The sequence below is a fragment of the Penicillium griseofulvum genome, assembly GCF_001561935.1.
Source record: "Penicillium griseofulvum strain PG3 chromosome Unknown contig_79, whole genome shotgun sequence".
Classification (NCBI taxonomy): Eukaryota; Fungi; Ascomycota; class Eurotiomycetes; order Eurotiales; family Aspergillaceae; genus Penicillium; species Penicillium griseofulvum.
The window spans coordinates 247,590-273,287 of NW_024467420.1; the positions used below are offsets into that span (position 1 = coordinate 247,590).

The following is a 25,698-nucleotide window of genomic DNA, read 5'->3' on the forward strand; positions in this document are numbered from 1 at the left end:
ATAATGATATCTGAAAAGATATCTAAAGAGACCACTGGGAAGACTACTGAAAAAAACTACTGAAAAGACATCACAAGGTTGCTTATGCAGCCGTCTATCCTTGTTACTCTAAAGATAGGATTTTGAGTTAATTGTTTCTCGCCTAGCGTTAAGGCCATGTTATAGGGGCTTAGCTACAAATTGATATGACAGGATATAGAGAACATAAACCCTCTCTATGATATGATCCCCTGTCTTGATCAAATATAATTTAGTTCAAAGGGTAGTTTTGCTTGGCTTAGGGCACACAAGTTCCAAAATTTGACAGTACCGCTTATCACTTCGTCATCCAGTTTACTCTCTATGCCCGCTTATTTCCTCCCATTCTTCTACTCCACTGTGCTTGTTCCTATCATTTCAAAATGCTGCCGATCCAACGCTTAAACCCCAGAGGGCCTTATAGTGGTCGAGAAGTATGTCTACTTTGTGGTACAACCATTCTCTGTTTGTACAGCGCAACAATGACCGATAATCCACTGAATGTGCTCGAGGAGGCTCAATGGGAAATCTATCGTAATGAAGACCCAATTCCCGAGCATATTCTAGTGCCATCAATGGAAGTAGAGAATATGTATTTCTCCAAATTTCCTTGGTTATCGTCTCGCTATTATTGAGCGGGTAAGTGACGTTCCTAATCATACCTACATTGGTAGAAGCATACTAATTTGGAACTAAAAAAAAAACCATTAAGCTGTCAAACCTGCTTCTTCCCCTATATATGCCTCTAAATATGATCTCACTCTCACGGGGATTAGCTATATTGCACGTATCAGTGGTGAGCCATGCCATCTTCCAAGTGACAAAAACACCACGCGAATATCTGGACAAAAGGCGGATCCACAGTATGACGATACACACTTCACCCAATTTGATTTGGAAGGTATCCTAGGCCCGTTAAGAGGCCTCAAGGGCAAAAATACTGTATATGTGTTTCACTCTTACTGCTGGGAGATCCTTGGCCATCTGATAGGGAAAGAGTGGATTGAGGAGGCATCTGATCAAGTGGTTCGAGCCGCGACGGAGTATTGGAATATCCACGAAGGATTAGGTACTTCTGACCCTGATGTTTTATCCCGAGCCCACGAGCTCGACGGTATTGCGTACGCGAGATACGAGAGCTACGGTCATGGCTGTGATATTTATATCAATCCATGGTTGGTACCTGAGGTTCAAAGTGCAATCCAACTTGCTAAAGAAATGGTGGGAAAACGCAAAAGCTCCTATCTTAGCAGGCCCCACTTGAAATATGTCTTCTAGTGGCGGAAATGATTTGCCCGATCGCCTATACTCAATCCGATATGCAGGATATGCGAAACATGTCATCTGTGTTTGCATTGAATTTACCAGAGGCCTTTTGGAGAAGGCAATTATTAACACGTGATTTGTTCATCAAGCTGGATTTGCTAGAGACTGGTTCGGTGGATTCGCAGGTCTTGTGGCTAGGTTTAATGGGCCTCCTTTCTGATAAATGGTACAACAATAACTCCAGTGGACTGGCAAACCGTGAGCGAGTACTCCGATCAATAAGGGGGATCATTGCGATTCTTTAACAAACAAGAATAGTGAGTTATATAAGCGGCGTTGTGATATCTTTCTAGTGGTTACCAGATATTATTCTGTTTACATGTCAGTTTTATATGTTGTAGCCTTCAATTGGCCAACGGACGTACCGATCCAGCCATGTTGTACAAATCATGTGGCAAGCCTTTTCAAACAGAAATAAAATTATCGACATATAGCCCTTTTAGTGCCCAGTACTCCATACAGGACACCTCAAAAACAAGGGGTCATGATTGGCTCCCGATTACGGTAGATGATCCCGAGCCGAGCTTACCCCCTAATTAATTTGAATCAGAGCCGAAGGTCTCCGGATCTGCTTCTGTGCATATGATTGTTAGACACATTAATAATCAATCGAGAGCGGACTGGGCACAGAGGGCGGAGTACGGAATACATAGAACCCGGTGCTAACGTTTGATGTACAACGCCCTATTCAGGGGCTAGAGCCAAAAAATAATCATTGAAGAGCTTGTATGGGGTTCTAGAAGCGCTAATGGCGGCCATCGACGCCAGTGGCTCCCCCTAGCTGGAAGCAAGCCATTTAAAATAAAATAGAAGGGGGTAAGTTGTCATAAATAATTCTGACCGTTTGATATTTAGCCACATTTGAAGATTGTGCCAGTACGTGTAAGTATTGAAAGGCGGATCAATACGTAGTACAATAAATGCGTGACACTAGGGCACACCTCTCAGCTAGTGATCGTTGACTAAACCCCTTTGGACCAATTTCTCCGTCAAGTTATTTTTGGATTACATTACATAGTACTTTGTACTCCGTACAATATACCATCGCTACCAACCTGATATGCTAGCGGGTAACTGTCAATAATGAAGACACCAGTACAACATACGGAGTACTCCGTACTCCGTACTCTGTACACTGTAAGGTGGATAGGCAGTAAAACAGAGATCGAATGTCGAAGATCGGTTTTTCTTATGCATCTGATGTGTCGTTCCTGCGCAATCCTGCATGCACTGTATGGGAGTGTACAAGGTACAAGTACTCTGTTGTAAACTAATAATGCCCCAGGTCCGTAATGCAAGTACATGTTGTAACCACTACAAGGTTTCACGGCATTACCCGCTAAGCATTGACTTAATTGCGCTGTTGTGGCTTCGCTACGTTGAAGGCCTCTCGGTCGAGGCTCTTCGAAAGAATCAAGAAAAAAGCAATTGGTGATCCACTTAGTGTGTTGACAAGATAAAATCCTGTGTCTAATGGGTGGAGATCCTTTTCGACAAAGTTACTAGCTCTGTATGCATATATACAGTATCAGCTGGTGTATTCAGATACATCTATACCCAATTCAAGTCACATTTAATAGTCAGTGCTGATACGGTACAGTTAATCATGTCTATTAAAAATATATAATTGTGTGAAGTTGAGATTTGGATAACCATTACGGAGTAGGTGTAAACATAAAAAAGATAAATATAGACAAAGCCGATTGAGTTTCCAAACCTTGGAACGTTAGCGAGCTCAATTTGTGGCTGAAGACCAAGCCAACCTCCGTATGTTGTAGAAAGGATGGCTTCCAGAGTTTCTCGTGGTCCGGTGTCCACTGTGCGATACAAATCCACTACGGTGTAATGTGTACCAGCCACCCGTGGACATTTTGCCTTGAAAAAATAGCAGTGGAAAGTCAAATGTAATACACATGGAACTGATCGACTACAATTTGAGACACTTGTATTGCGGTGGCAAATCAGCCGTACGCTAAAACACTAGAACAGAGTAAAAAAAGTCTGTGATCGATCAAGACTATGATGAAAGCAGCAATAAGGGTTGAAGATCGTGGAGATTAACAATACCTATATCAAATCTCAAAATATAAAAAAATATAATTGGAAAGAGTGTGGAAAGTATCCTTGGAAAGACGTGGTTCTCGCTTGAAAGCCACGGAACCGAAATCGAGATGACCAACCATCTAAGCTGTTGATATTAATTTTATTTGAACATCAAATCATATTTAGAAACTAAATTATGTGGTTCAAATCATAATTTTATAAATGATACTGGTCACATATTAGAGACAAGCAAATAGATAAGCATACGTTTTAGCCTCGAAGTATGATAGCCAAGTTGAGATGGGTATACCTAGTAACGAGGAATGAAAAACAGTGCTGGGGGCGCTATCCCTACATACCAGGTTACCATAACAAGAAAATCCATTTTTGGAACAGTTCATTGGTATCTCTGGAACTCCCGGGCCACATTATTTGTTACCTGATTACATGTTGGCTGGTCACGGGTGGGGCAAGTTTCAGGGGCCGTCGAGACTCCCTTGGATTCCGGTCCGAGAGAAGACTGTCATTGGAGAAATGGGAGATTGTGGGAGAACCTTCGAAGTTGAAAAGTGATTTGGGGAAACACAGTAAATACAAGTCGGACAATAACGGTAATTCTAAAATTGACGATCAGGGAAAGATGAAGGACCCAAGGCTGGGAGGACTAAACTTAATGCGCCACGTATGGTAAACAAAGGGGGTGATAATCAGTACCTGAAAAATATAGGGGCCAACCATACTGAGAAGAGGTATTTAGTACCTGGAAGTCTGACACGTACCCTTTCTAAGTGTAAGATGACGGTAAATTACTCTGGAGACAACAGAGCACCACCCCCCCGAATCCCAAAAATAACAAGCATTTTCTTGCCTTCCCTCTCCAACCCCCTTCCATTCGCTTTTTGTCTTCATCACTCCTTCTATTTGCTACCTTTCGTGTTCTTTCTTTTTGACGAAAGAAGGATAGGAGGGAGGTTGCTTTGCTCTTGAAACATCCATTGCACCTTCCTTTTCGTGAGACAGGGAAACCCTCACTTGCCATTCGTTACGGAGTCTGAGACTCGTTCGACACACCTTCGCTTGGGTTTTCAAGATAACGCATTTCTTTCCTGCGCATTTCATCTTGCTACGTCCATGCTGCATTAATTCGACATCCCCGAACAAATAATATTTTGAATGGTCACGGTTGAGGTGAGATTGGCCTGTGGCTGTCTAGCATCATCCCGAACATCTGGTGCTAATCCCACCTGCAGAGTTCTGAGCAATAAATCGATCGCGACACGCTCGTCATGTCGGGCTACGCAGGCGGAGGCCACTATGACGATGGCTATGGCCCCCAGCAGGGACAGGCACATGGTCAAGCTCATGGTGACTCCTACTACCAGGACGAACATGCCCAGGGTTATTATGACAACCAAGGATACGCTGACGGAGGCTATTATGACCAAGGGTATGACCATTTCGGACTAGAGAAGGTCGAGAAATGGAAGAGCTGACAGGAACGACAGTAATGGCTACTACGGAGCAGACGGTCATGGCGCCAATGCAGCCCATGCGGATGGTGCACACCACGCCGATGGAGGCCACGGATACGCCGACGGAGGATATTACGAAGCCGGACACCACGATCAGTACTACGGCGGCGCCGGTGCAGGTGGTGACCAGTACTACGACCAGGGACAAGGGGAATATGGCCGAGGCCGTCGTGGCCATGATTCCGAGGAGGATTCCGAGACCTTTAGCGATTTCACAATGAGGTCCGAGACTGCTCGTGCTGCGGACATGGATTACTATGGCCGTGGAGATGAACGGTACAATAGCTACTCAGACAGCCAATACGGCGGTCGTGGTGGCTACCGTCCTCCTTCCTCCCAGATCTCCTACGGAGCTAACCGATCATCTGGTGCTTCGACTCCTGTCTACGGAATGGACTACGGAAATGCCCTTCCCGCTGGCCAGCGCTCGCGTGAGCCTTACCCCGCCTGGACATCTGACGCCCAGATCCCCCTCTCAAAAGAGGAGCTTGAGGATATCTTCCTTGATCTGGTCAACAAGTTTGGCTTCCAGCGGGACAGCATGCGAAACATGTACGACCACATGATGACTATGTTGGACTCTCGTGCCTCGCGCATGACGCCGAACCAGGCACTTCTCTCTATCCACGCTGACTATATTGGTGGCCACAACGCGAATTACCGCCGGTGGTATTTCGCCGCTCATCTCGATCTCGATGATGCTGTTGGTTTTGCCAACATGAAGCTCGGCAAGGCGGATCGCAAGACGCGAAAAGCCCGCAAGGCTGCGGCTAAGGCTGCCAAAAAGAACCCCGAGAACGAAGAGGAGACGCTCGAGGCGTTGGAAGGAGATAACAGTTTGGAAGCTGCAGAATACCGGTGGAAGTCTCGCATGAACCGCATGTCCCAGCACGATCGGGCCCGTCAAATTGCCCTATATCTGCTGATCTGGGGTGAAGCCAACCAGGTCCGATTCCTGCCGGAATGCATCTGTTTTATCTTCAAGTGTGCCGACGATTACTACACTTCGGCTGAATGTCAGGCTCGCGTTGAGCCAGTGGAGGAATTCACTTACCTGAATGAGATCATCACTCCTCTGTACCAGTACTGTCGGGATCAGGGTTATGAAATCATGGACGGCAAGTACGTTCGCCGTGAGTATGATCACAACAAAATCATTGGATATGATGATATGAACCAGCTGTTCTGGTACCCGGAGGGTATTGAGCGCATCGGATTTGAAGATAAGACTCGTCTGGTCGATGTCCCGATCTCCGAAAGATGGCCCAAGCTGAAGGACGTGGTCTGGAAAAAGGCCTTCTTCAAGACTTACAAGGAAACTCGCTCCTGGTTCCACATGATCACCAACTTCAACCGTATCTGGGTTATTCACCTGGGTGCCTTCTGGTTCTTCACTGCTTACAACGCCCCGACCTTGTATACTATCAACTACCAACAGCAATTTGACAACAAGCCACCGCCGCCCAAATATCTCGCTGCCATCGGTTTCGGTGGTGCTCTTGTCTCCTTCATCCAGATTCTAGCCACCATTTGTGAATGGATGTACGTTCCCCGACGTTGGGCTGGAGCACAGCATCTACGAAAGCGCTTCATGTTCCTCATCGTTGTCTTCATTATCAACCTGGCGCCTGGCATCGTGATCTTTAGCATCTTGCCCGGGCTGAAGATGCCGGAGAAGACCACGAACGGCATTGGCCTCGCTCTCGGTATTGTCCACTTTGTTATTGCAGTCCTTACTGCTGCTTTCTTCGCAATCCAGCCGTTGGGTGCGCTGTTCGGCAACTACATGAAGAAAGGTGGACGACAGTATGTTGCCAGTCAGACCTTCACAGCTAGTTTCCCTCGTCTTGCAGGTAACGATATGTGGATGTCATATGGCCTATGGGTCTGTGTGTTCGGTGCCAAGTTGGCGGAATCCTACTTCTTCTTGACGCTATCCTTCAAGGATCCCATCCGAATCCTGTCCCCAATGCAGATCCATCAGTGTACTGGCGCGAAATACATTGGTAACACCCTTTGCCACCGACAGCCTCAGATTCTGCTGGGTCTGATGGCCTTCATGGACTTGACACTCTTTTTCCTGGATAGTTACCTGTGGTACATTATTTGCAACACAATCTTCTCTGTTGCCCGGTCGTTCTACTTGGGTGTGTCAATTTGGTCACCATGGAGGAACATCTTCTCCCGACTTCCCAAGCGTATCTACTCTAAGGTGCTCGCCACGACCGACATGGAGATCAAATACAAGCCTAAGGTGTTGATTTCCCAGGTTTGGAATGCTATCATCATTTCCATGTACCGTGAGCACCTTCTGGCCATCGACCACGTGCAGAAACTGTTGTACCACCAAGTTCCCTCCGAGCAGGAAGGCAAGCGCACCCTTCGTGCCCCGACCTTCTTCGTGTCGCAGGAAGATCAATCGTTCAAGACTGAGTTCTTCCCTCAGGGAAGTGAGGCGGAGCGCCGTATCTCGTTCTTCGCGCAATCGCTCTCTACGCCTATGCCCGAGCCTCTCCCCGTTGACAACATGCCCACCTTCACCGTCCTGATCCCCCACTACAGTGAAAAGATCCTTCTCTCTCTCCGTGAGATTATCCGTGAAGATGAGCCTTACTCCCGCGTGACCCTGCTCGAATACCTCAAGCAACTGCACCCTCACGAGTGGGATTGTTTCGTCAAGGACACCAAGATTCTCGCCGATGAGACGTCGCAATTTAACGGTGATTACGAAAAGCCCGAGAAAGATGCTGCGAAGAGCAAGGTTGATGATCTTCCCTTTTACTGTATCGGTTTCAAGTCTGCCGCTCCCGAATATACCCTCCGCACAAGAATCTGGGCTTCTCTCCGCTCTCAGACCTTGTACAGAACGGTGTCGGGTTTCATGAACTATAGCCGTGCTATTAAGCTTCTTTACCGCGTCGAGAATCCCGAGGTTGTCCAAATGTTTGGTGGCAACTCTGAGAAGCTTGAGCGCGAGCTCGAGCGCATGGCTCGCCGCAAGTTCCGCATCTGTGTCTCCATGCAGCGCTACGCCAAGTTCAGCAAGGATGAACGTGAAAACACCGAATTCTTGCTCCGTGCTTATCCCGACCTGCAGATTGCATACTTGGATGAAGAGCCACCTGTCGCTGAAGGCGAAGAACCCCGTCTGTACTCGGCCTTGATCGATGGCCACTGTGAACTTCTCGAGAACAACTTGCGCAAGCCCAAGTTCAGAATTCAGCTGTCTGGAAACCCCATTCTCGGAGACGGAAAGTCCGACAACCAGAACCATGCAATCATCTTCTACCGTGGTGAATACATCCAGCTGATTGACGCTAACCAAGACAACTACCTTGAAGAATGTTTGAAGATTCGCAGTGTCCTCGCCGAGTTTGAGGAATTGACCACTGACAATGTTTCTCCTTACACCCCTGGAATTGCCTCCCCGGAGGAGAACCCCGTTGCCATCCTTGGAGCCCGTGAATACATTTTCTCTGAGAGTGTCGGTGTCCTCGGTGATGTTGCCGCCTCTAAGGAACAAACGTTCGGTACCCTCTTTGCTCGTACACTTGCTCAAATCGGTGGTAAACTGCATTATGGTCACCCTGATTTCCTGAATGCCACCTTTATGACCACCCGTGGCGGTGTTTCCAAAGCCCAGAAAGGACTGCACCTGAACGAGGATATTTACGCTGGTATGAATGCCATTCTTCGTGGTGGACGCATCAAGCATTGCGAATACTACCAGTGTGGTAAGGGTCGTGATCTCGGTTTCGGATCCATTCTCAACTTCACCACGAAGATTGGTACCGGTATGGGTGAACAAATGCTGTCCCGAGAGTACTACTATCTCGGCACTCAGTTGCCTCTCGATCGCTTCCTCTCATTCTACTATGCCCACCCTGGTTTCCATCTGAACAACATGTTCATTATGCTTTCAGTGCAAATGTTTATGTTCGTCCTGATCAACCTGGGTGCCCTGAAGCATGAGACCATCATGTGCCGTTACAACTCGGACTTGCCTATCACCGATCCTCTTGTACCCACTCTTTGCGCCAATCTGATCCCGATTCTTAACTGGGTGAACCGCTGTGTTATCTCTATTTTCATCGTGTTCTTCATCTCCTTCGTTCCTCTCGCCGTCCAAGAGTTAACGGAGCGTGGAGTCTGGCGCATGGCTACCCGTCTGGCCAAGCACTTCGGTTCATTCTCGTTCATGTTCGAGGTGTTCGTCTGTCAGATCTATGCCAATGCTGTGCACCAGAACTTGTCTTTCGGAGGTGCGCGATACATTGGTACCGGTCGTGGTTTCGCAACGGCCCGTATTCCATTCGGTGTCCTCTACTCGCGATTTGCTGGCCCCTCGATTTACTTGGGTGCTCGTCTCCTGCTGATGCTGTTGTTCAGTACCACAACTGTCTGGACTCCCGCTTTGATCTGGTTCTGGGTTTCCCTGCTCGCCCTCTGCATCTCGCCTTTCCTATTCAACCCACACCAGTTTGCCTGGAACGACTTCTTCATTGATTACCGCGACTACATCCGCTGGCTTTCTCGAGGTAACTCTCGATCCCATGCTTCCTCCTGGATCGGCTTCTGTCGTCTTGCGCGTACTCGCATCACTGGTTATAAGCGCAAAGTCCTTGGTGTTCCATCGGAGAAAGGATCTGGTGACATTCCCAGAGCGCGCCTCACCAACATCTTCTTCAGCGAAATCATTTCGCCTCTACTCGGCGTTGCTGCAACATTGATCCCATACCTCTATATCAACTCCCGCACAATGTACTCTGATGATGTCAAGTGGGCTGCGAATCCCATCCTTCGCGTTGCGATTGTCGCTTTCGCTCCCGTGGGTGTCAACGCCGGTGTTGCAGGTATGTTCTTCGGCATGGCTTGCTGTATGGGCCCAGTGTTTGGCATGTGCTGCAAGAAGTTCGGTGCTGTTCTCGCAGCTATTGCTCATGCCATCTCCGTGATTGTGTTCCTGCTCCTTTTCCTGGCCATGTTCTTCCTTGAATCCCTCAGCTGGGCCCGGACCATCTCTGGAATGATCGCAGCTATGGCTCTCCAGCGCTTCATCTACAAGGTGATCATTTCTCTCGCATTGACTCGTGAATTCAAGAACGATCAATCCAACATTGCATGGTGGACCGGAAAATGGTACAACATGGGTTGGCACTCCCTCTCTCAGCCCGGACGTGAATTCCTGTGCAAGATCACCGAACTCGGTTATTTCGCCAACGATTTCTTCCTCGGCCATATTCTCCTGTTTGCCATGCTCCCAGTCCTCGCCATTCCCTACGTGGACACTTTCCATTCGGTCATCCTGTTTTGGCTTCGCCCAAGGTATGTGTTTTTGTTCTTCACGTCCGTATCAAAATACCTCAGTACTAATCAGACCTGCTTCTAGCTCTCAAATTCGCCCCCCTATTTATTCTCTCAAGCAGTCCAAGCTTCGCAAGAGACGCGTTGTTCGCTTCGCCATTCTCTACTTTGTCATGCTACTTATCTTCGTTGTCATTATCGCTGCGCCTGTCGTCCTGCGCAACACAAAGCAATTGGATAGCATTCTGAAGGGCGACCTCTGGGATAGCCTCGGTGTCTCCAAGAAGGACGCAATTGGCCTACTCCAGCCACTTGATCGCGGACTCAATGATACTGTCTCCTGGTACACCGGCTCTAACATTCCCAAGGGCTACTCCTCAGGCAGCATCCCGGCACCCTCAGAGGGTACCGGTAAGTGGTCCATCTAATGCGGCGAAACGACATGGAAATGCTTTGTACAAAGTTATGCGCTTATCAAAATTCGCTGCATTTTTCTGAACTCATCGGCGCACAATTTGATCTTAATGAATGGTTGCTTCAAATATTGTTTGTGGAATGACGCTTGTATGAAAGGGTCTTCCAAGTCATCCTCGGGGGTTTACCTTCGTTTTTCCAGCTTTCTTTGCTTGTTTTATTTACACTTCTACCGGAATTAAATTGCATTGCTTTCGAGAAAAATCTCTTCCTTTGTAATCCGTCATACCATGATTAGATTGCCCTAAGTACATGTAATTGTAGAGGCTAACAATGTCACGTGACACGGAGCTTCCCAGGACTCCGAGCCTCCCGTTTCATCTTCATCCCCATCCTCCACCAGCACCTGTTTTGACATATTGCATTCCGGGTATCTTGCTGGCCTGGTGCACCACACACAAGCGCTCTTTCCAAACATCCGCCATGGATCTCCAGGAGACCCAGCGTATTCTTACCGAATATCTGCACGAACTCGCGGATCTATTTCATCGTGTACCTGGCTCCGCAATCTTCCTCCGCTATGTGAAATCAAGCTATCAAGATGACCCAATTCGTTCTGCCGTGGAACTCTTCCTCTTCCTTTTCGCCGTGCGATATCTGCTAGCGCCTAAGTATTCGACCAAACCAGGCGTCGTACCACTTACAGAAGATGAGATCGATGATCTCGTGGATGAATGGACCCCTGAACCCCTCGTTGGGAACCCGACACCCTTAGAAGAGATGGAAGTTGATAAACGGACCGTGATTCTTGGGTATCGTACCCCTTGGTTCTTATTGCTTCTGCCTGGCCCACTCCACGGATATTTTACTGACATATGAATTTGGGATATGCAGTCCCGTAGGCCCAAAATCGAAACTAGCCAACGGCCGCACTGTTATGAATCTTGGTTCCTTCAATTTTTACAACTTCAATACGAATGAGTCCCTCAAGGAACAGGCGATCCAGACACTTCGCGCTTATGGTGTTGGCCCCTGTGGACCTCGTGGGTTCTACGGCACACAGGACGTTCACATGAAGACAGAAGATGATGTGGCGGCGTTCCTGGGGACCACGGCTTGCATCATCTACTCGCAGGCCTTCTCGACGATTTCCAGTGTTATTCCTGCCTTCTCGAAGCGTGGAGACATTATCGTCGCGGATAAGGGGGTTAGCTTTGCAGTTCGCAAGGGTATTCAGATCTCTCGAAGTATTGTCCGATGGTATGAGCATAATGACATGGAGGATCTGGAGCGCGTGCTTGCGAAGGTCACCAAGGAACAAGCTCGCAAGCCTTTGACTCGCAGATTTATTATCACAGAGGGTCTGTTTGAGTCTTATGGCGACATGGCGGACTTGCCCAAGATCGTATGTGACCCATTAACTTAAACCATGAGTTTTCCGTGCTCACAAATATTACAGATCGAACTCAGACTTAAGTACAAGTTCCGTCTGATCCTTGATGAGACCTGGTCATTCGGTGTGTTGGGACGCACTGGCCGTGGTCTCACAGAGCACCAAAACGTCGATGCTTCCGAGGTTGATATGATTGTGGGGTCACTGGCTGGTCCTCTCGTTGCTGGTGGTGGCTTCTGTGCTGGTTCGGAGGAGATTGTTCACCACCAGCGTATTTCAGCCGCTGCCTATACATTCTCCGCTGCGCTTCCCGCTCTGCTCTCGACTACTGCGAGTGCCACCATCAACATCCTTCAGAACAACCCTGAGACAGTATCACAACTTCGGGAACTCACCAAGGCCATGCGGGCTCAGTTGGATCCCCGTAGTGACTGGGTTTACTGCACCAGCTCGCCTGAGAACCCTATTCTCATCTTGGTCATCAAGCCCGAGGTTGTGGCTGCTAAGCGGCTCACACCCAATGACCAGCAGTTCTTGCTCCAAGATGCCGTGGATGAGGTATGTCTTACATTTTCTTCCATTATAACCCTCTTGAAGTCTATTTCTAATGCTCTCGCAGTCTCTCGCCAATGGCGTTCTGATCACACGGCTGAAGACCCTAGAGGACAACTTCGAGCCCAAGCAGGTCGTCCCGCCAGCCCTGAAGGTGTGCGTCACTACCGGTCTCACCAAGAAAGAGATTGAAAAGGCAGGAACAATTATTCGCCATGCCATTACCAAGGTGATGAGCAAGAGGAAGTAATGCCTTCTCTTGCCTCTTAGCTTCTGGTCCTGACCAGATATCCGATAATTGCTCACGCCCATATGACTTCGGCATATATCGATTTTCCATTCTCTTCAGTCAACCTACGCCCTAATGCCCCTTCGATCCTTGTATTGTTACCTTGTCGATATACATTCTTATTGCATGCCTTGCACAGGTCCGCCATTTTCTCTCTTCGTTGGCGGTATGATTCTCTGCCTGTACATGGTTTTAAGTTGTTTAATACTATCCTTCTTACCTTGGCTCTTTACTTCAAGGATATGTCTATTTTTGCATACATTATACAGACCCGAGAACCCCTTTGTCCCATGGAATGAACGGTATTGTTTCGTGCTCCGCTTCTCTCCCTTTTCCCTTTTCCCTTTTTGCCAGTGTAGAATTTACGGCCATAATTTCTAAATATCAGTCCAATGCTAACTAAATTGAGAATTAAAAAAAGGACAACCTTTCGTTGCTTTTGAGACTCGCCAGAAGAAGGGAAGCGTATCTTAGGGCCAGACCCCAGCCCTAAAACTGCCCCTTCGTCCCCCTTTCAATGTCTCTCAATAATATCAGATATTTTCTCAGCATTCTGCCTCACATTCACCTATGTGCCTCCAGCGACCTCCGAGAATGGGCCCCGCATTCCATTTACTCCATCATTGGGGTCATTCTCATCAGACTTCGAGATCTCGTAAGGTGCCCCGTAGCCAAATCTCTTTACCGAACAAATCAGAAAAGGTCGCAACTAAGCTAGGAGGCATGTTGGAAACCTGGAAGCTCCCTGATTCCATTCCACATGTCCTCCCCAGATCGAGATGCTATGCTTGGCTATCCTTTTTACACGCTCTGCTAATCAAGTCCCACATGTATGGGATTCCGTGCTGGAGCCCACTCGCATGGATATAATGGGTCCGATCGGCACCATATGCATGGATTTCCCTTTCTAGGTGGTTGGAAGCCACTCTTGCTATGATCGCCGACTAGCTTTAGATCATTTCACTCGAGGATAGATCAGCTTCCCCAGGGAGGACCCAGGTAGGAAATGAAGCGTCTTACTCAAGCCCTTGTTGGCCTAATACTCGCATGTGGTGTTTGCGCCGAAGCTCGAGGTAAGAACATTCAAGCTTTAAGCTCATGCTTTTATGGAACATTGCTGATCAGCGGTAGTTGAGAAACAATCCGGCGGAGATGTCACCCAATCGCCCTTTATCAAAGAGGTAGTCGTCTGGGTCAATGAAAAGGGAGAGCCCATCAGCACAGAAACACACTACGTCAAGGCCTTAACCTCCGCACTACAAGAGAATGTTAGTAGATATAACTGTTCCCGGTGAAGAGGAGTTGGTTCCCCCATCGAAAACTGGCCCTAACTCTCCCGTCAAAGCAACCTCCAATATCAATCCCGGACACGGATAGCTCCGGTATAGCACCGCCACCTGAAGTATTCAAGAACAACGACGACGTGAAGGATCGTCCAAACCAACACACAGACAAGCACAAGGGTCCAAAGCCCCCTAACCTCCACCCCAAACCGCCCGTTTCTCATCATCGCCCTCCCCAGCACCCGCACGCCCATTTCGGCATATCCTACTCCCCGTACAGAGCAGACCGCACATGCAAGGGCGAAGAAGAAGTAAACCAAGACCTAGACAAAATCTCCGAATACTCCTTCGTCCGCATCTACGGCACAGACTGCGACCAAACAAGAATAGTAATTAACGCCGCGCGGCGGCACAACATGCGCGTTTTCGCCGGCGTCTATGACCTAACCGATTTCCCAGGGAGCCTCAGCGCCTTCGGCGACGCCGTAACAGGCCCAGACGGCAAAAAAGACTGGTCCATCTTCCACACGATCGCCATCGGCAATGAGCTCGTAAACGCCGGCACCAACTCCGCCAGCGACGTCGTGGTCGCCGTCCAGAAAGCACGCTCCGTACTTCGCGCACAGGGCTACATGGGCCCCGTCGTCACAGTCGATACCTTCTCCGTTCTGCTCGACCACCCGGAGCTGTGCCGAGTCTCTGACTACTGCGCTGCAAATTGCCATGCGTTCTTCGATGCTACTCAGCGACCTGCTGGTGCTGGTGCGTATGCACTAGAGCAGGCGCGTAGTATCTCTGCTCGAGCTGGTGGGAAGCGTACTATGATTACGGAGTCTGGGTGGCCGCATGCTGGGGATGCGAATGGGGGTGCTGTCCCTTCGGCGGAGAATCAGCAGGTGGCTATTGCGAGTCTGAGGAGGAGTTTTGATCACCGGAGGGAGGACTTGGTGCTTTTTACCGCTTTTGATGATTTGTGGAAGGATGATAATAGTTTCACCTTCAATGCGGAAAGGTTTTGGGGGATCCATAGGGATTTGTAGAGCTGATGGGGATTATTTTCGCTTTGTTCTTTGTTTTGGTTTGATACAATTGTTCGTGTACATACGTTACTCTTGGAATATGATGGCCCAAATAACGGACAACGATGTATTAACATGAATCTTTATATGGCTTCGCTGATGATATTATACATAATAGTTCAGATTTTGTACATTAGAGCAACCCGTCCAAATAGAACACAAGAACTTAGCGGTGGAAAGCCCGACTAGTCTGACGTTGCCGCGCCTCTTCCTCTGAACGCGCCTCGATCTGATCCATCCACCCATCCTTACGGGTAAGCTCATCGAAGGCCTCCTTGTTAGATGGCAAATCCCAGAAGAAATCCTTCTCGCTCGGGGATTTCCGGTGAGCCTCCAAGTCCCGGGCATGACGAATGATAAGTCCGGTCAGCATGCCGCGGGACTTGCTACTTGGGTTGATGCCCAGCTGGTTCATTTCGCGCAAAATTGATACCACAGTGGGAAGATCCTTGCATACTCGCCAGTGGTAGTGGATCAATTCATCGTACAAGCCAGATGAAGCACCGAGGAAAGTAGAGACACGGCCGTACTCTTTGATCGTGGAGCGGAATTGGGGGATGAGCGGGGAGTCACGGAAGTGAGTCTTCAGCAGGCGGAAGGCGATCAGGAGGGTCTTCGGGTATAGAGCTACCACGACGGGGGAGACTGGGACGACGGCTGGGACTCGGAGGGGTCCTGATGACCGAGTGGATGGCTTGGGCTGGTCTATTGTGCTCAGACTTTCCGGGTCTGAAGCCTCCACGAGAGATTTCTCGTCCAGGTGGCGCAGCATGGAGAAGATGCGCTCTTTGCAAACTTCCCATACCCCCATGTCACCCTTGCCATCCTCGACGGCTTGGTATAGTGCGAATTCGATGTGCTCTGATTCCGCTTTGACGACGATCTCAATCGCCCTCCGCAAGCTGACGGTTACTTCGGCAGCACTGGCTGTGGCCGGTTCGGTATAGCCCAGATCACGGAGATAGATCCGCTTTGGACCTTGGTTCTCCGCTGGGACCTGTTCTTCTTCCGTTTCTGCCTTCTCTGGTCTTCGGTAAGAAGAATAGTCGTCCTTCGCTTGCTGCTTAGATTTTATATCCGCCTTCTTTTGCCTTGGGTCTTTTAGGAGATTATCAAACACCGATGCTAGCTCGGCCAATTCAGCCTTCTTCTCTTCGCTCATTGGTTTCAATGAGCTCGCCTCGGTAGTCTCCCCATCATATTTGAGTCCAAGTTGCTCCAAGAGCCCTCCGAATACCATTTTCTCCTGGGTTGTGATCTTCGGTGCTATTTTCGTTGTCTTCTTCACCAAAGTTGGTCTGAGGCTAGGCCTCGCGGAGACAGATGCTGCTTTTTTCTGCAGATAGCTTCGTCGCGGCTTTGGAGCTACCTCACTCATCGAGTTGGAGGTAATTAACTCTTCAGAAGTATCCTGACTTGTGTTATCCTCCGCTAGTGGCTTGTTCTCCGTTGCATCATTGGCCTCGGTGTTGATCTGGGTAGAAAAAGAGCGCGGAAAGCGACGATTGAATTGTTTTCGGGCCGCGTATGAGGTAGGCGTAAGTGTTTTAGTGTGATATGGGAAAGGAGCCGTAGAATTACTTCTTGAGAGGAAGCACAGCCGGTTGATATTTGTCGCCATTGCTGTGTTAGGTCTGCACTTGCGCAGTCTTGTTCATGCACTTCTCAGAATAAGTCCAACCTGGAGTAAATCTGAATCTTCCCTTTTATTTCTTCAATCCTTTGAAATTCACTCCGAAAAAAAAAAGAGAAACAACAAGAAGACTACTTTCTTTTTTTTTACAGCACGGACTAATCGGCGATCAACTTTCCGCAAAGTCACATGATGTCGTGTAACGGGTCGCGTTTCCCCGACGTGCCTAGCACCCCAGAGGCGCAAACTGCATACGAAGATCCGCCTGAAGGCCCAGAAACCAATATGGCAGGAAAAAGCGAGATATCGGAATTTGAAAAGCAGCGTTTGGCAAACATTGCCGAACGTGATGCGCTATTGAAGAAACTCACGCTAGAATCGCAATCCTCGGGCCTCTTCGCAAGCCCTAAGACTCCCAGCAGCAATGCTGCAAAACCGAAAAAGCGCCCGGCGCCTAAGGTAAAAACCGAAGAAGAAATCACGCCTCGGCGGACCTCCTCACGCCTCAAGGGCATTGCCGCTGAGAGTGAAGTAGCGAAGCGCAAGGCCGACGACGAGTATGAGGCGATGCGCGAAGCGGATAGACTGAAAAGAATGCGCCGGACGGACTCGTTTAGTCAGGCGGATATGTTTGTTTCGGGCCAGAAGCTCAGTCCCGATAGCCTGATTGGAGTTGATGTCATCACCAAGGGTGTTGCAATGCCCTATGAAAGGACGTTTGGGGACGACGATATCGAGAAGACAGCAGACAAGGAGCTGAAGGCCCTTCGGGAGGAGATGAGTGGACTTCAATTGTGGGATTCATGGGATCCGCAACGTAAGAATCTTAACTGTCTATGGAAAAGCTACACTAACACATTTTATTATTATTATTGCAGGGATTAAGATCACCCCGGAGCGTGTTTATAGCATGACCTTTCACCCATCTGAATCTAAACCTCTCATTTTTGCGGGCGACAAAATGGGTCATCTGGGCATGCTGGATGCGTCGCAAGAGAAGCCGGCGGCGAATGAGGACGACGACGAAGATGAGGATGATCCCGATCCAATCCTCACCACACTCAAGCCACACACCCGAACGATCAGCGCAATGATGATCAATCCCTCAAAACCGACACATTTGTACACGGCAAGTTACGACAGCTCGATTCGAGCATTGGATTTGGAAAAGATGGTCTCTTCAGAGAGCTATGCTCCTGAATCCACCAACATCGACGAAGCAATTTCCGGAGTAGACATGGCTCCCGATGACACTAACACTCTGTACTGGACTACACTCCAAGGTGGATTCGGGCGATATGACACTCGAACACCGCGGAGAGATAGCAATGTGTCAACCTGGGATCTTTCGGATAAGAAGATCGGTGGCTTTACACTGTGTCCCTCCCAGCCCAACTACTTCGCCACGGCAAGTTTGGATCGATTTCTGAGATTATGGGATTTACGCATGCTCTCGGACGACACTCGCTCTCCCGTTGCCGAACATGAAAGCCGTCTCTCGGTTTCCCACGCAGCTTTCAACGCTGCTGGCCAGATTGCTACTTCTTCTTACGATGATACGCTGAAGCTATACGACGTGGGCGCAAAGGGACTCTCTACCTGGAAGCAAGGCCACAAGCTTTCAGAAAAGGAGTTCACTCCGGACACTGTCGTCCGCCACAACTGCCAGACTGGCCGCTGGGTGACAATGTATGTTTGTTCCTTTCTTTCCTTATTTTGCGCCCCTTGAGGTTTTGCCGAAGTGTCAAGGCTTAACTTTCTTATAGTCTCCGGCCTCAGTGGCAGCTTAATCCCCAGTCCCCCATCCAACGGTTCTGTATCGGAAACATGAACCGCTTCGTTGATGTGTACAGCAGCAATGGTGACCAGCTTGCTCAGCTTGGCGGTGATGGGATAACTGCTGTTCCTGCCGTGGCTGTGTTCCACCGTAGCAAGAACTGGGTTGCTGGTGGCACCGCTAGTGGCAAGCTCTGCTTATGGAAGTAATATGAACTCTTGGGCTCATCTTTGTGCTGTTTCTTCAAGCATGTGGCTGTACAACTTACTTGCTAATTGTTTTGATGTGTTTTGGCCTTCCTTCGAAGCCCGGGTGTTGCAGAGGTGTTGGCTAGAGTTCTGTTTATCCCCGGCGATCTTGTTATGACCAAAGGCGGCATACTTGATGTTTCAATGGTTTGATCCAATGTACAGAGATATTCAACGAATATCGTTTGATGTTTGTAGGCTATCTAACAGAGTCACGAATTTCAAAAACGGAAACACCAATCCATTCCATCTATTGGAAGAATATAAGAAGAGTAAAAGGTATTTACACGATGGCCACCTCCAAAAGGAAATCCAAACACACAAACGAGCCCAATGATTCCTCAGAACGACCAAAAAGAGAAAAACACAAGAGCCTCAGCCGAGATCAAAACCAGATGTTCTTTTTTCTTCCCAAAAATCCAGATCCTTACTTTTTAGCTCTCTTTGGGGCTTTATTTTAAGAGCTGGGCTGGGGGGAGATGTGTATAAGGGAGGGCGGGACCATGAAACACACAATCAAAGGAAGGAATGGGTATCAACACCATAACACATGCTTTAGAGGATAACATAGACATATAGATGATCAAGCAGAACGGAACTTGAATAGGCAGATTGGAAAGGGAGTAGAGGGAGAGAAGGGGAGAAAAGAGGAACGTCGAAATCATGAGCACATGGGAAAGAGGTAGGCGGGGAACAACATAGTGAAAAGCGTGTATGGAAAGAGATGCATGGGCAGACATTGGTGCATTAAGATTCATTGCGTAGATCCTCGTGCGAGTGGTTTTGAGTCTGATCACGTTCCTTGGCCTTGCGTCGGGAGGGAGCAGGGACAAAGTCGAAGAAGCGATACTTGCTCGAGGACTCTTTCGTGACGCTGGCCCTACGCGCCTTGGAAGACTCGGGGTACTCGAGCGAGTATGTTGAGGAGTTCTTCGAGCTTCCAGTGCTGTCGCGTGGGTCATTCCAACGTGGAATGGCAAACGGAATGCGGCTTTGGTCCCAGGTCGCCGATGACGAGCTTGGTGGCGTGTCATCCTCAGCATCGGGAGCGTGGTCAGTGGACCGCCGGGAGATTGGCGGACGCGTACCAAAGTAGCCAGTCGAATTGCGATGGTTACTTGGGGCTGGTGTGGTACCAGCTGACGTTTCTGGCGCCGGGGTGCCGGGTTTGCTTGAGCTTTCGTCGTAAAAGGTTACGGCGCGCTCCATGGAATCCACCAGTGCTTCCCATTTAATCTCAAGGTTTCCACTTGGCCGCTCTGCTTGCTCGGCTCGTCTGAGACACTCCTCAGTGCGCGCCCGCAGGCGAAGGGCTTCCTTCTGGAACTTAGAAAGGTTGACGTCCAGCTCAGTCAATTCGTTCAGTCGTTCTGGGGAGACATCAAGCCAGACGCGTATCAAGTTTGCAAAGGAGCGAGCATAGTCGATGAGGAATGGAAGACTAGGGAATCCCTCACGCGATGTGGGCGGCAACCGCCCAAGAATTTGAATAGGGGTGGTGTAGGAGGGCGTGACGATAGGGACTGGTCGATCGGCGGGAATCGCACAAACTGAATCAACGAAGTCTTTGAATTCAGAGCGATGAGCGACGAGAAATTTGTTCATCGGTTCCATCCAAGGTTCCTTATTGCCGAAGGTTGTCATATTGGCCAGACCCTGCAATGCTTTGGCAATGAGTGTCAAAGTGCGCTGTGCACGAGGACGAGGGTGATCTGGAGGTGGTTAGCAAAAGAAAATCCAAGGTACGAGCGTAGTTCATACCTTTCAAGAGCCCGAAGAGCTTCGGGTTCAGAATAGCCGGGCAGAAGAAGCGCAGGAACAGGAAACCTGAAACACTACTGTATGTCACAGACCGGAGAAAGTCACCATAGCGATCGTCTGCACATGCCCTAACATGCCGAAAGATGCGTCGCAGTTCCGGGGGGCACCTTGATGCAGATCCCGCAATGGATTTCCACACGCTTGTGGTGAGAGCTGTGAGGTTTCGCCAGTTACGTTCAAGATCCTCGTGGCGTGGAACTCGAGATGGATCGACTTCACATTCCGGGTCGCTGTCATCAATATCACGTAGTCGTTCCGCGATAGTTTCCTCCAGATACTGCTTGCCCAGACGACGCATGTGAAGATCGAGGGCTTTGGTTAGAAGCGAATTTCCCCGGAACAGGAGGTTAGCCTCCACAGTGGCCGTCCTTCCCATGTCTCTGACAAGGACCTCGCGCTCTTGGCTAGTCTCCTGTGAGTTGTTCGAATGAATCCTCGTTGTGTACCTCAGACGGTTGGTGGTGGATTCTTTGTGAACCCCATCGATTTCATCTTCAACCAAGGCTGAGATCCATTCCACCGTTGACCCCGAGACCTGATAAATGTTCAGAAGCATCTCAGCTAGATGATTTAGTTCCGATGACATAAGTTGTGCCATGTTTATTGTAAGGCCATTTGTGAAGGAGTGAAGAAGTTCCGACATCTCTGAGTACTCGTCGGACATCAAGACTACTGTTTCCTCCATCCGGGCCTTCATGAACATCTCGCCAATTGCCTGATCTTGGTTATCCAGGATAGGCCACCATTTTTCAATATCCACGCCGGCATCCAATTCTTCAAGTCGCAGGTCTACCCGTCCGAAGATGATATCATTTGCAGAAATTTCGATCTCATCTAGCATGTTCACAGCACTCACGTCTTGGTTGGCTGGGTATGTTCCGTGGGAGACGAGTGTCCAGTCCCTCTGTGTCGGGTTGAGAGTTTTGACGAGGATAGAGGCTTGGGATAACACTGGCGGCAAATCGGTGAAGAGGAAATCCTCTCTCCAAAAAGGATTCATGGTGCGATACTTGACAGCAGTCTTGCCACGAATTTCCCCATCTAGTATAACCTCTGTGTAGTAGTCGCTGACCTTCGAGGTCATAACAGGCTGGCCATGTGATCTTGATGCCTTTCGACTTCGGGGAGTATCCTCCTCTTTGACGCGAAATAGCTTCGCCTCCACAATTTTCAAGTTCAAGAATCGTTCGATCCGGAACATGTCTTTGGTCAAGGATGGTTCGGTGGCCTCGGCTTCTGGTGTTTTATTGGGATCCTCTCCCTGGGACACAGGACCGTAGAGCTCTGGGATTGTGAATGCGCGGAGAAGCACAAACCACACCTCAAAGAGGACACGGCTTTCAAGAGCGATGTATATAGGCCGGACGTTGGAATCGGGGACTGGGTGTGCCGTATACTGAGGATAAATGGCAATGCAAAATTCATCATCCAACACCGAGGGATTCAGCTGCTGAATGGCGCAGCGTGATAATTGAGACAACTGCACACATGCTAGGAGGGCCACGTCGGACTCCGTGTAGAGCTTGAAAAAGCCATTTTCTTGCAGTGTGCAGCTCACTTTCTGCCACGAAGAAGAAAGGGCCCTTGACTGTCTGTATGTAGACACGCGGCGCCCGGACGCCGGCATTGCGCCGGCAGCAGACGGCTTGTTCCATAGAAGCATCTTGCCAACTTTGATGATAGTTGCATCCTTTTGCACTGTGCTTTCTGAGTTGCGTCGACGCTCGGGGATCCGCCGGTCTCCAATCACAACCTCTTGAGGCTTTGTCATCTTGTTCTGGACACCCTTGGGTCGAATTGGTTGCCAACAAAGTAGAGCGGCGAGCCAGGAATCGAATGTTTCGTTCACGTGAGGTCGTAGTTGTATTCCAAGCCCAGACGTAAATGTGTGAACGCTCAGATAGGTGGCTTGGAGCTCAGAGTCCCACAATGTCCGAACTCGACAACCACGTAGATCTGGAATTAATGTTTTGGCCAATGCCGGTTCTCCCTTGGCTTGATAAATGAGACTCCCAGTAGCGACGTTAATAGCGCAGTATCCGGATGTCCAGGAAGTGGTTGAGGCTGTTCGAAAGGATAGGATCCCGTGCATTCTACCACAGGTAGTCTTCATTAACTGTAAGATCTTTGTGGCTTCCGCACTCGAGAGGGGTGAGGTGAATGAACTTTGATTATTTTGGGCTCCACCAGCACCCAGACCGACAGCTCTAGTCAGTCGAGGGCGAGGCACAGTATGGCTGCTGTATTTTGGGGACTCAATTGACGGAAAACCGATGGAAGATGACGGATCTTCAGGCAGCTTCGGTTGGGATGGACTAGCCGTGTTGATTGACCCAACCCGCGTTCGAGTTTTGAAAGCGTTGGGGGTGATGTCGTTTCGTTGCTCCTCAGCTGCTGTTGTCCGCGATCGTGCCCGTTGACTCCTTGCTTCCACTGGAGGATCTTCTTCGCCTGTTCCGGAGGACTTGTTGAAATCGCGACGACGTTCAGGTTCGGCGGGCCGTGATCGCACAGTGTTTCGAGGTGAAGACAAAGCGCCCGTGAGGTGTTCCGGTTCGGACAAGGGGGAATGGTTGGCGGGGGAGTGCGACTCTGGTGTCACAGTTCGAATGGTAGTTTCTCGGAAACTGTCGGGATAGACCATACCATGTCGGTCCCTAGATGAAGACTTCTTGCTTGCACGCCGTTCCACTGGACGGCTGTATAACGCTTGGTGCATCGAGCTCCGCTTGAACGTGTTTGGATTATCGGGCTCCATCTCGTTTGGTTATAGACAGCCCCTTCGACAGGCGATGTACACAAAACGAAAATGAAACCCGTCAATATGTAAGGAAAGGAGAGACAATTTCAGTCCCTAATCGCGCCCAACACGACCTCCCTCAAAAACAACCGGTGAGAAGACCTTGTTGGCACTCGAGGAATGCGGCACCGCTGCGCTTATACAATTGGAGGTCACTTTTATCCAGGAAATTGTTATAAGACCACATGGAGTCTAGTGAGAGGTTGGGTGTTGTGGTCGCACATTCGGTCGAGGCGCCGGGAGAGGGGAAGCAATGGGAGACCAGGACAAAGGAGGGCGCGGGTCACCGTCGTTTGTCTGAGAGATGCAGGAGAACCTAGCGAATACGGTGAGCGTCCAATCCTCCCAGTCGATAGCGATAGCGATAGTGTCGCTGTCAGTGTCAGTGATGGTCTGAAGAAGCGACCCGGAAAGTTGGGAAGGGCGTGATATCATTATTATTGGAGGGAGGGGAAGGGATGTGGGATAGGGTATAGGGGAGTAAAGAGATACGCACGTACCTTCATCAGTCCCTTTTAAAATTGGGGAGGTTTTGGTTATGCTCTCTCTTGGAGAGAGATGTTTGTGTGCGTTGTATGTGTTTTCGCGGATTCCAGTGAAATGTAGGCCGCTTTGGGATGGGGGCAGAATGAGGGGAAGGGCTTCAAAGAATATTATCCCAAAAATTGAAGAATCGAGTTGAAATTGCAACCGTATGATGCGACGATCGCAACAAAAAGAGAGAAAGAAAGAGAGACAGAGAGGGGAGGGGGGAGGGGAGAAGTGGATTAGCGGAGCTGAGTTTGTATAGGGGAAAAATAATGAAAGAATGAGAACGGCAACCATTACTCGTCTTCTCTTTCTTTTTTGGTTCTACTATTGGCTATATCTCTATTCAAATTGTTTTATACCCTGACACGGGATCACCTTCTATATGTGATATACATCTTACCTATAACTAAATCATCCCCAAAGTGACTGTCTTATCCAAATCCTAACAGCTTTCAATTTAACCGAAAGATACCCGAAGTCTATATTATACGGAGGAAAGGAAAAAGTAATTAGAGTTAGGAGCTGGAGTGCAAGATATCAGCTTTCCTCAACTAGCGTGCATGTTTCCACCTTCCATTCGGATTCCAGATGGTCATAAATTGCCGAGAGACTTTCTAGAAGAGACAACTGCATGTCTTTTAACTGACTCGCACTAGCTAGTGGACCATCGAGTTAGTGGAAATGGGGCCACTAAATCTTGAATCATGGTGAGATATTGATTCATTTCTAGTGCATACTACCCGTGAACGGAGTGTGCTCTATACTCCGTACGTGATATGATATAATATTATAATATTCATTTAAGACCCCTATCCCCACTTTCTATATTGTTTCATTTACCAGAATTTCCATCTGGTCTGCTCTCTGCAATGTGCAAAGATCCCAACGTGGTCTCCGGGGCGCAGATCTTGGTCCTAACTGGAAGGATTAAGGAGTACAGAATGCAGCCAACTTTGACGAGAGTACGGAGTAGATACCTATGAATTACTTTATACAATGTTCTAGTAATTCCAGAAGCCTCCAGCTTCTACTGAAGCGGGAAATCCCCGTGAGTGGAGCCGCTTGTTTTGTAGCGTTGACGAAATGAGATCTTCAACCAGGATTACATAGTGTAACACAGGACTCAATTCAGAGCTATGGAAGAAAGATGAATGTGGATGTACGCATATAAGACAATTTATTTTGAAGAATTTAATAGAAAATTATCATAATATAGAACATAGTACTAAAAGTACAGAGGATGCGTACTACGAAGTAGCAATCTCCAGCGGACGTCTACTCCGGCACATGACCAGGGATGATTGCATGTCACATGACCCATTATCGCTAGGTGACGCACAATGTTGACTTTGGAAATACATACTAGAATGGTCCTTGTATCTTGATAGATTAATACATGTCCCTTTCTAAATGTCAAATTTCTCTATATTATGTGGTATTTTCTCTAAAACTCATTGAAGTTGACACGGTGAACGCTCCCATTGCACCGCTCTGCCTCCGACTCCACATTCCTTCCCCTTCTGGGATGGCGTGCTTTTCTATTTCGGGTTTAGGTCCTTGGCTTTTACTTCCCGGCATACCCTCTATAGAACACGCTTTCTCCTCTCTTTCGCCAGTTTGTTGGTTCTTGGCACCACGCACTGCCCCTTTCCTCT

At 48.8% G+C, this 25,698-nt stretch overlaps 5 protein-coding genes across 5 annotated transcripts; 3 read left to right on the top strand and 2 right to left on the bottom strand.

Moving 5' to 3' along the window:
- Positions 1 to 4,673: 4,673 nt before the first annotated feature.
- Positions 4,674 to 12,832, top strand: PGRI_000830 (Glycosyl transferase, family 48; the record flags this gene model as incomplete). Its single annotated transcript, XM_040787796.1, has 7 exons — positions 4,674 to 4,834; positions 4,893 to 10,244; positions 10,309 to 10,634; positions 11,041 to 11,449; positions 11,532 to 12,042; positions 12,097 to 12,588; positions 12,650 to 12,832. 7 exons carry the CDS (start codon positions 4,674 to 4,676, stop codon positions 12,830 to 12,832), a joined length of 7,434 nt encoding a protein of 2,477 aa, XP_040651568.1.
- A 1,045-nt stretch (positions 12,833 to 13,877) lies between these two features.
- On the top strand, positions 13,878 to 15,194 carry scw4 (putative cell wall glucanase (Scw4); the record flags this gene model as incomplete). Its single annotated transcript, XM_040787797.1, has 3 exons — positions 13,878 to 13,944; positions 14,003 to 14,139; positions 14,217 to 15,194. The coding sequence occupies 3 exons, from the start codon at positions 13,878 to 13,880 to the stop codon at positions 15,192 to 15,194; spliced, it is 1,182 nt and encodes a 393-aa protein (XP_040651569.1).
- A 205-nt stretch (positions 15,195 to 15,399) lies between these two features.
- On the bottom strand, positions 15,400 to 16,854 carry PGRI_000850 (uncharacterized protein; the record flags this gene model as incomplete). Its single annotated transcript, XM_040787798.1, has 1 exon — positions 15,400 to 16,854. One exon carries the CDS (start codon positions 16,852 to 16,854, stop codon positions 15,400 to 15,402), a length of 1,455 nt encoding a protein of 484 aa, XP_040651570.1.
- A 201-nt stretch (positions 16,855 to 17,055) lies between these two features.
- On the top strand, positions 17,056 to 18,852 carry PGRI_000860 (WD domain protein; the record flags this gene model as incomplete). The annotated part of the gene is made up of 3 exons (XM_040787799.1): positions 17,056 to 17,683; positions 17,745 to 18,555; positions 18,633 to 18,852. The coding sequence occupies 3 exons, from the start codon at positions 17,056 to 17,058 to the stop codon at positions 18,850 to 18,852; spliced, it is 1,659 nt and encodes a 552-aa protein (XP_040651571.1).
- Positions 18,853 to 19,638: 786 nt separating this feature from the next.
- PGRI_000870 (GTPase-activating protein BUD2) lies at positions 19,639 to 23,470 on the bottom strand (the record flags this gene model as incomplete). Its single annotated transcript, XM_040787800.1, has 2 exons — positions 19,639 to 20,603; positions 20,653 to 23,470. 2 exons carry the CDS (start codon positions 23,468 to 23,470, stop codon positions 19,639 to 19,641), a joined length of 3,783 nt encoding a protein of 1,260 aa, XP_040651572.1.
- Positions 23,471 to 25,698: the final 2,228 nt, after the last annotated feature.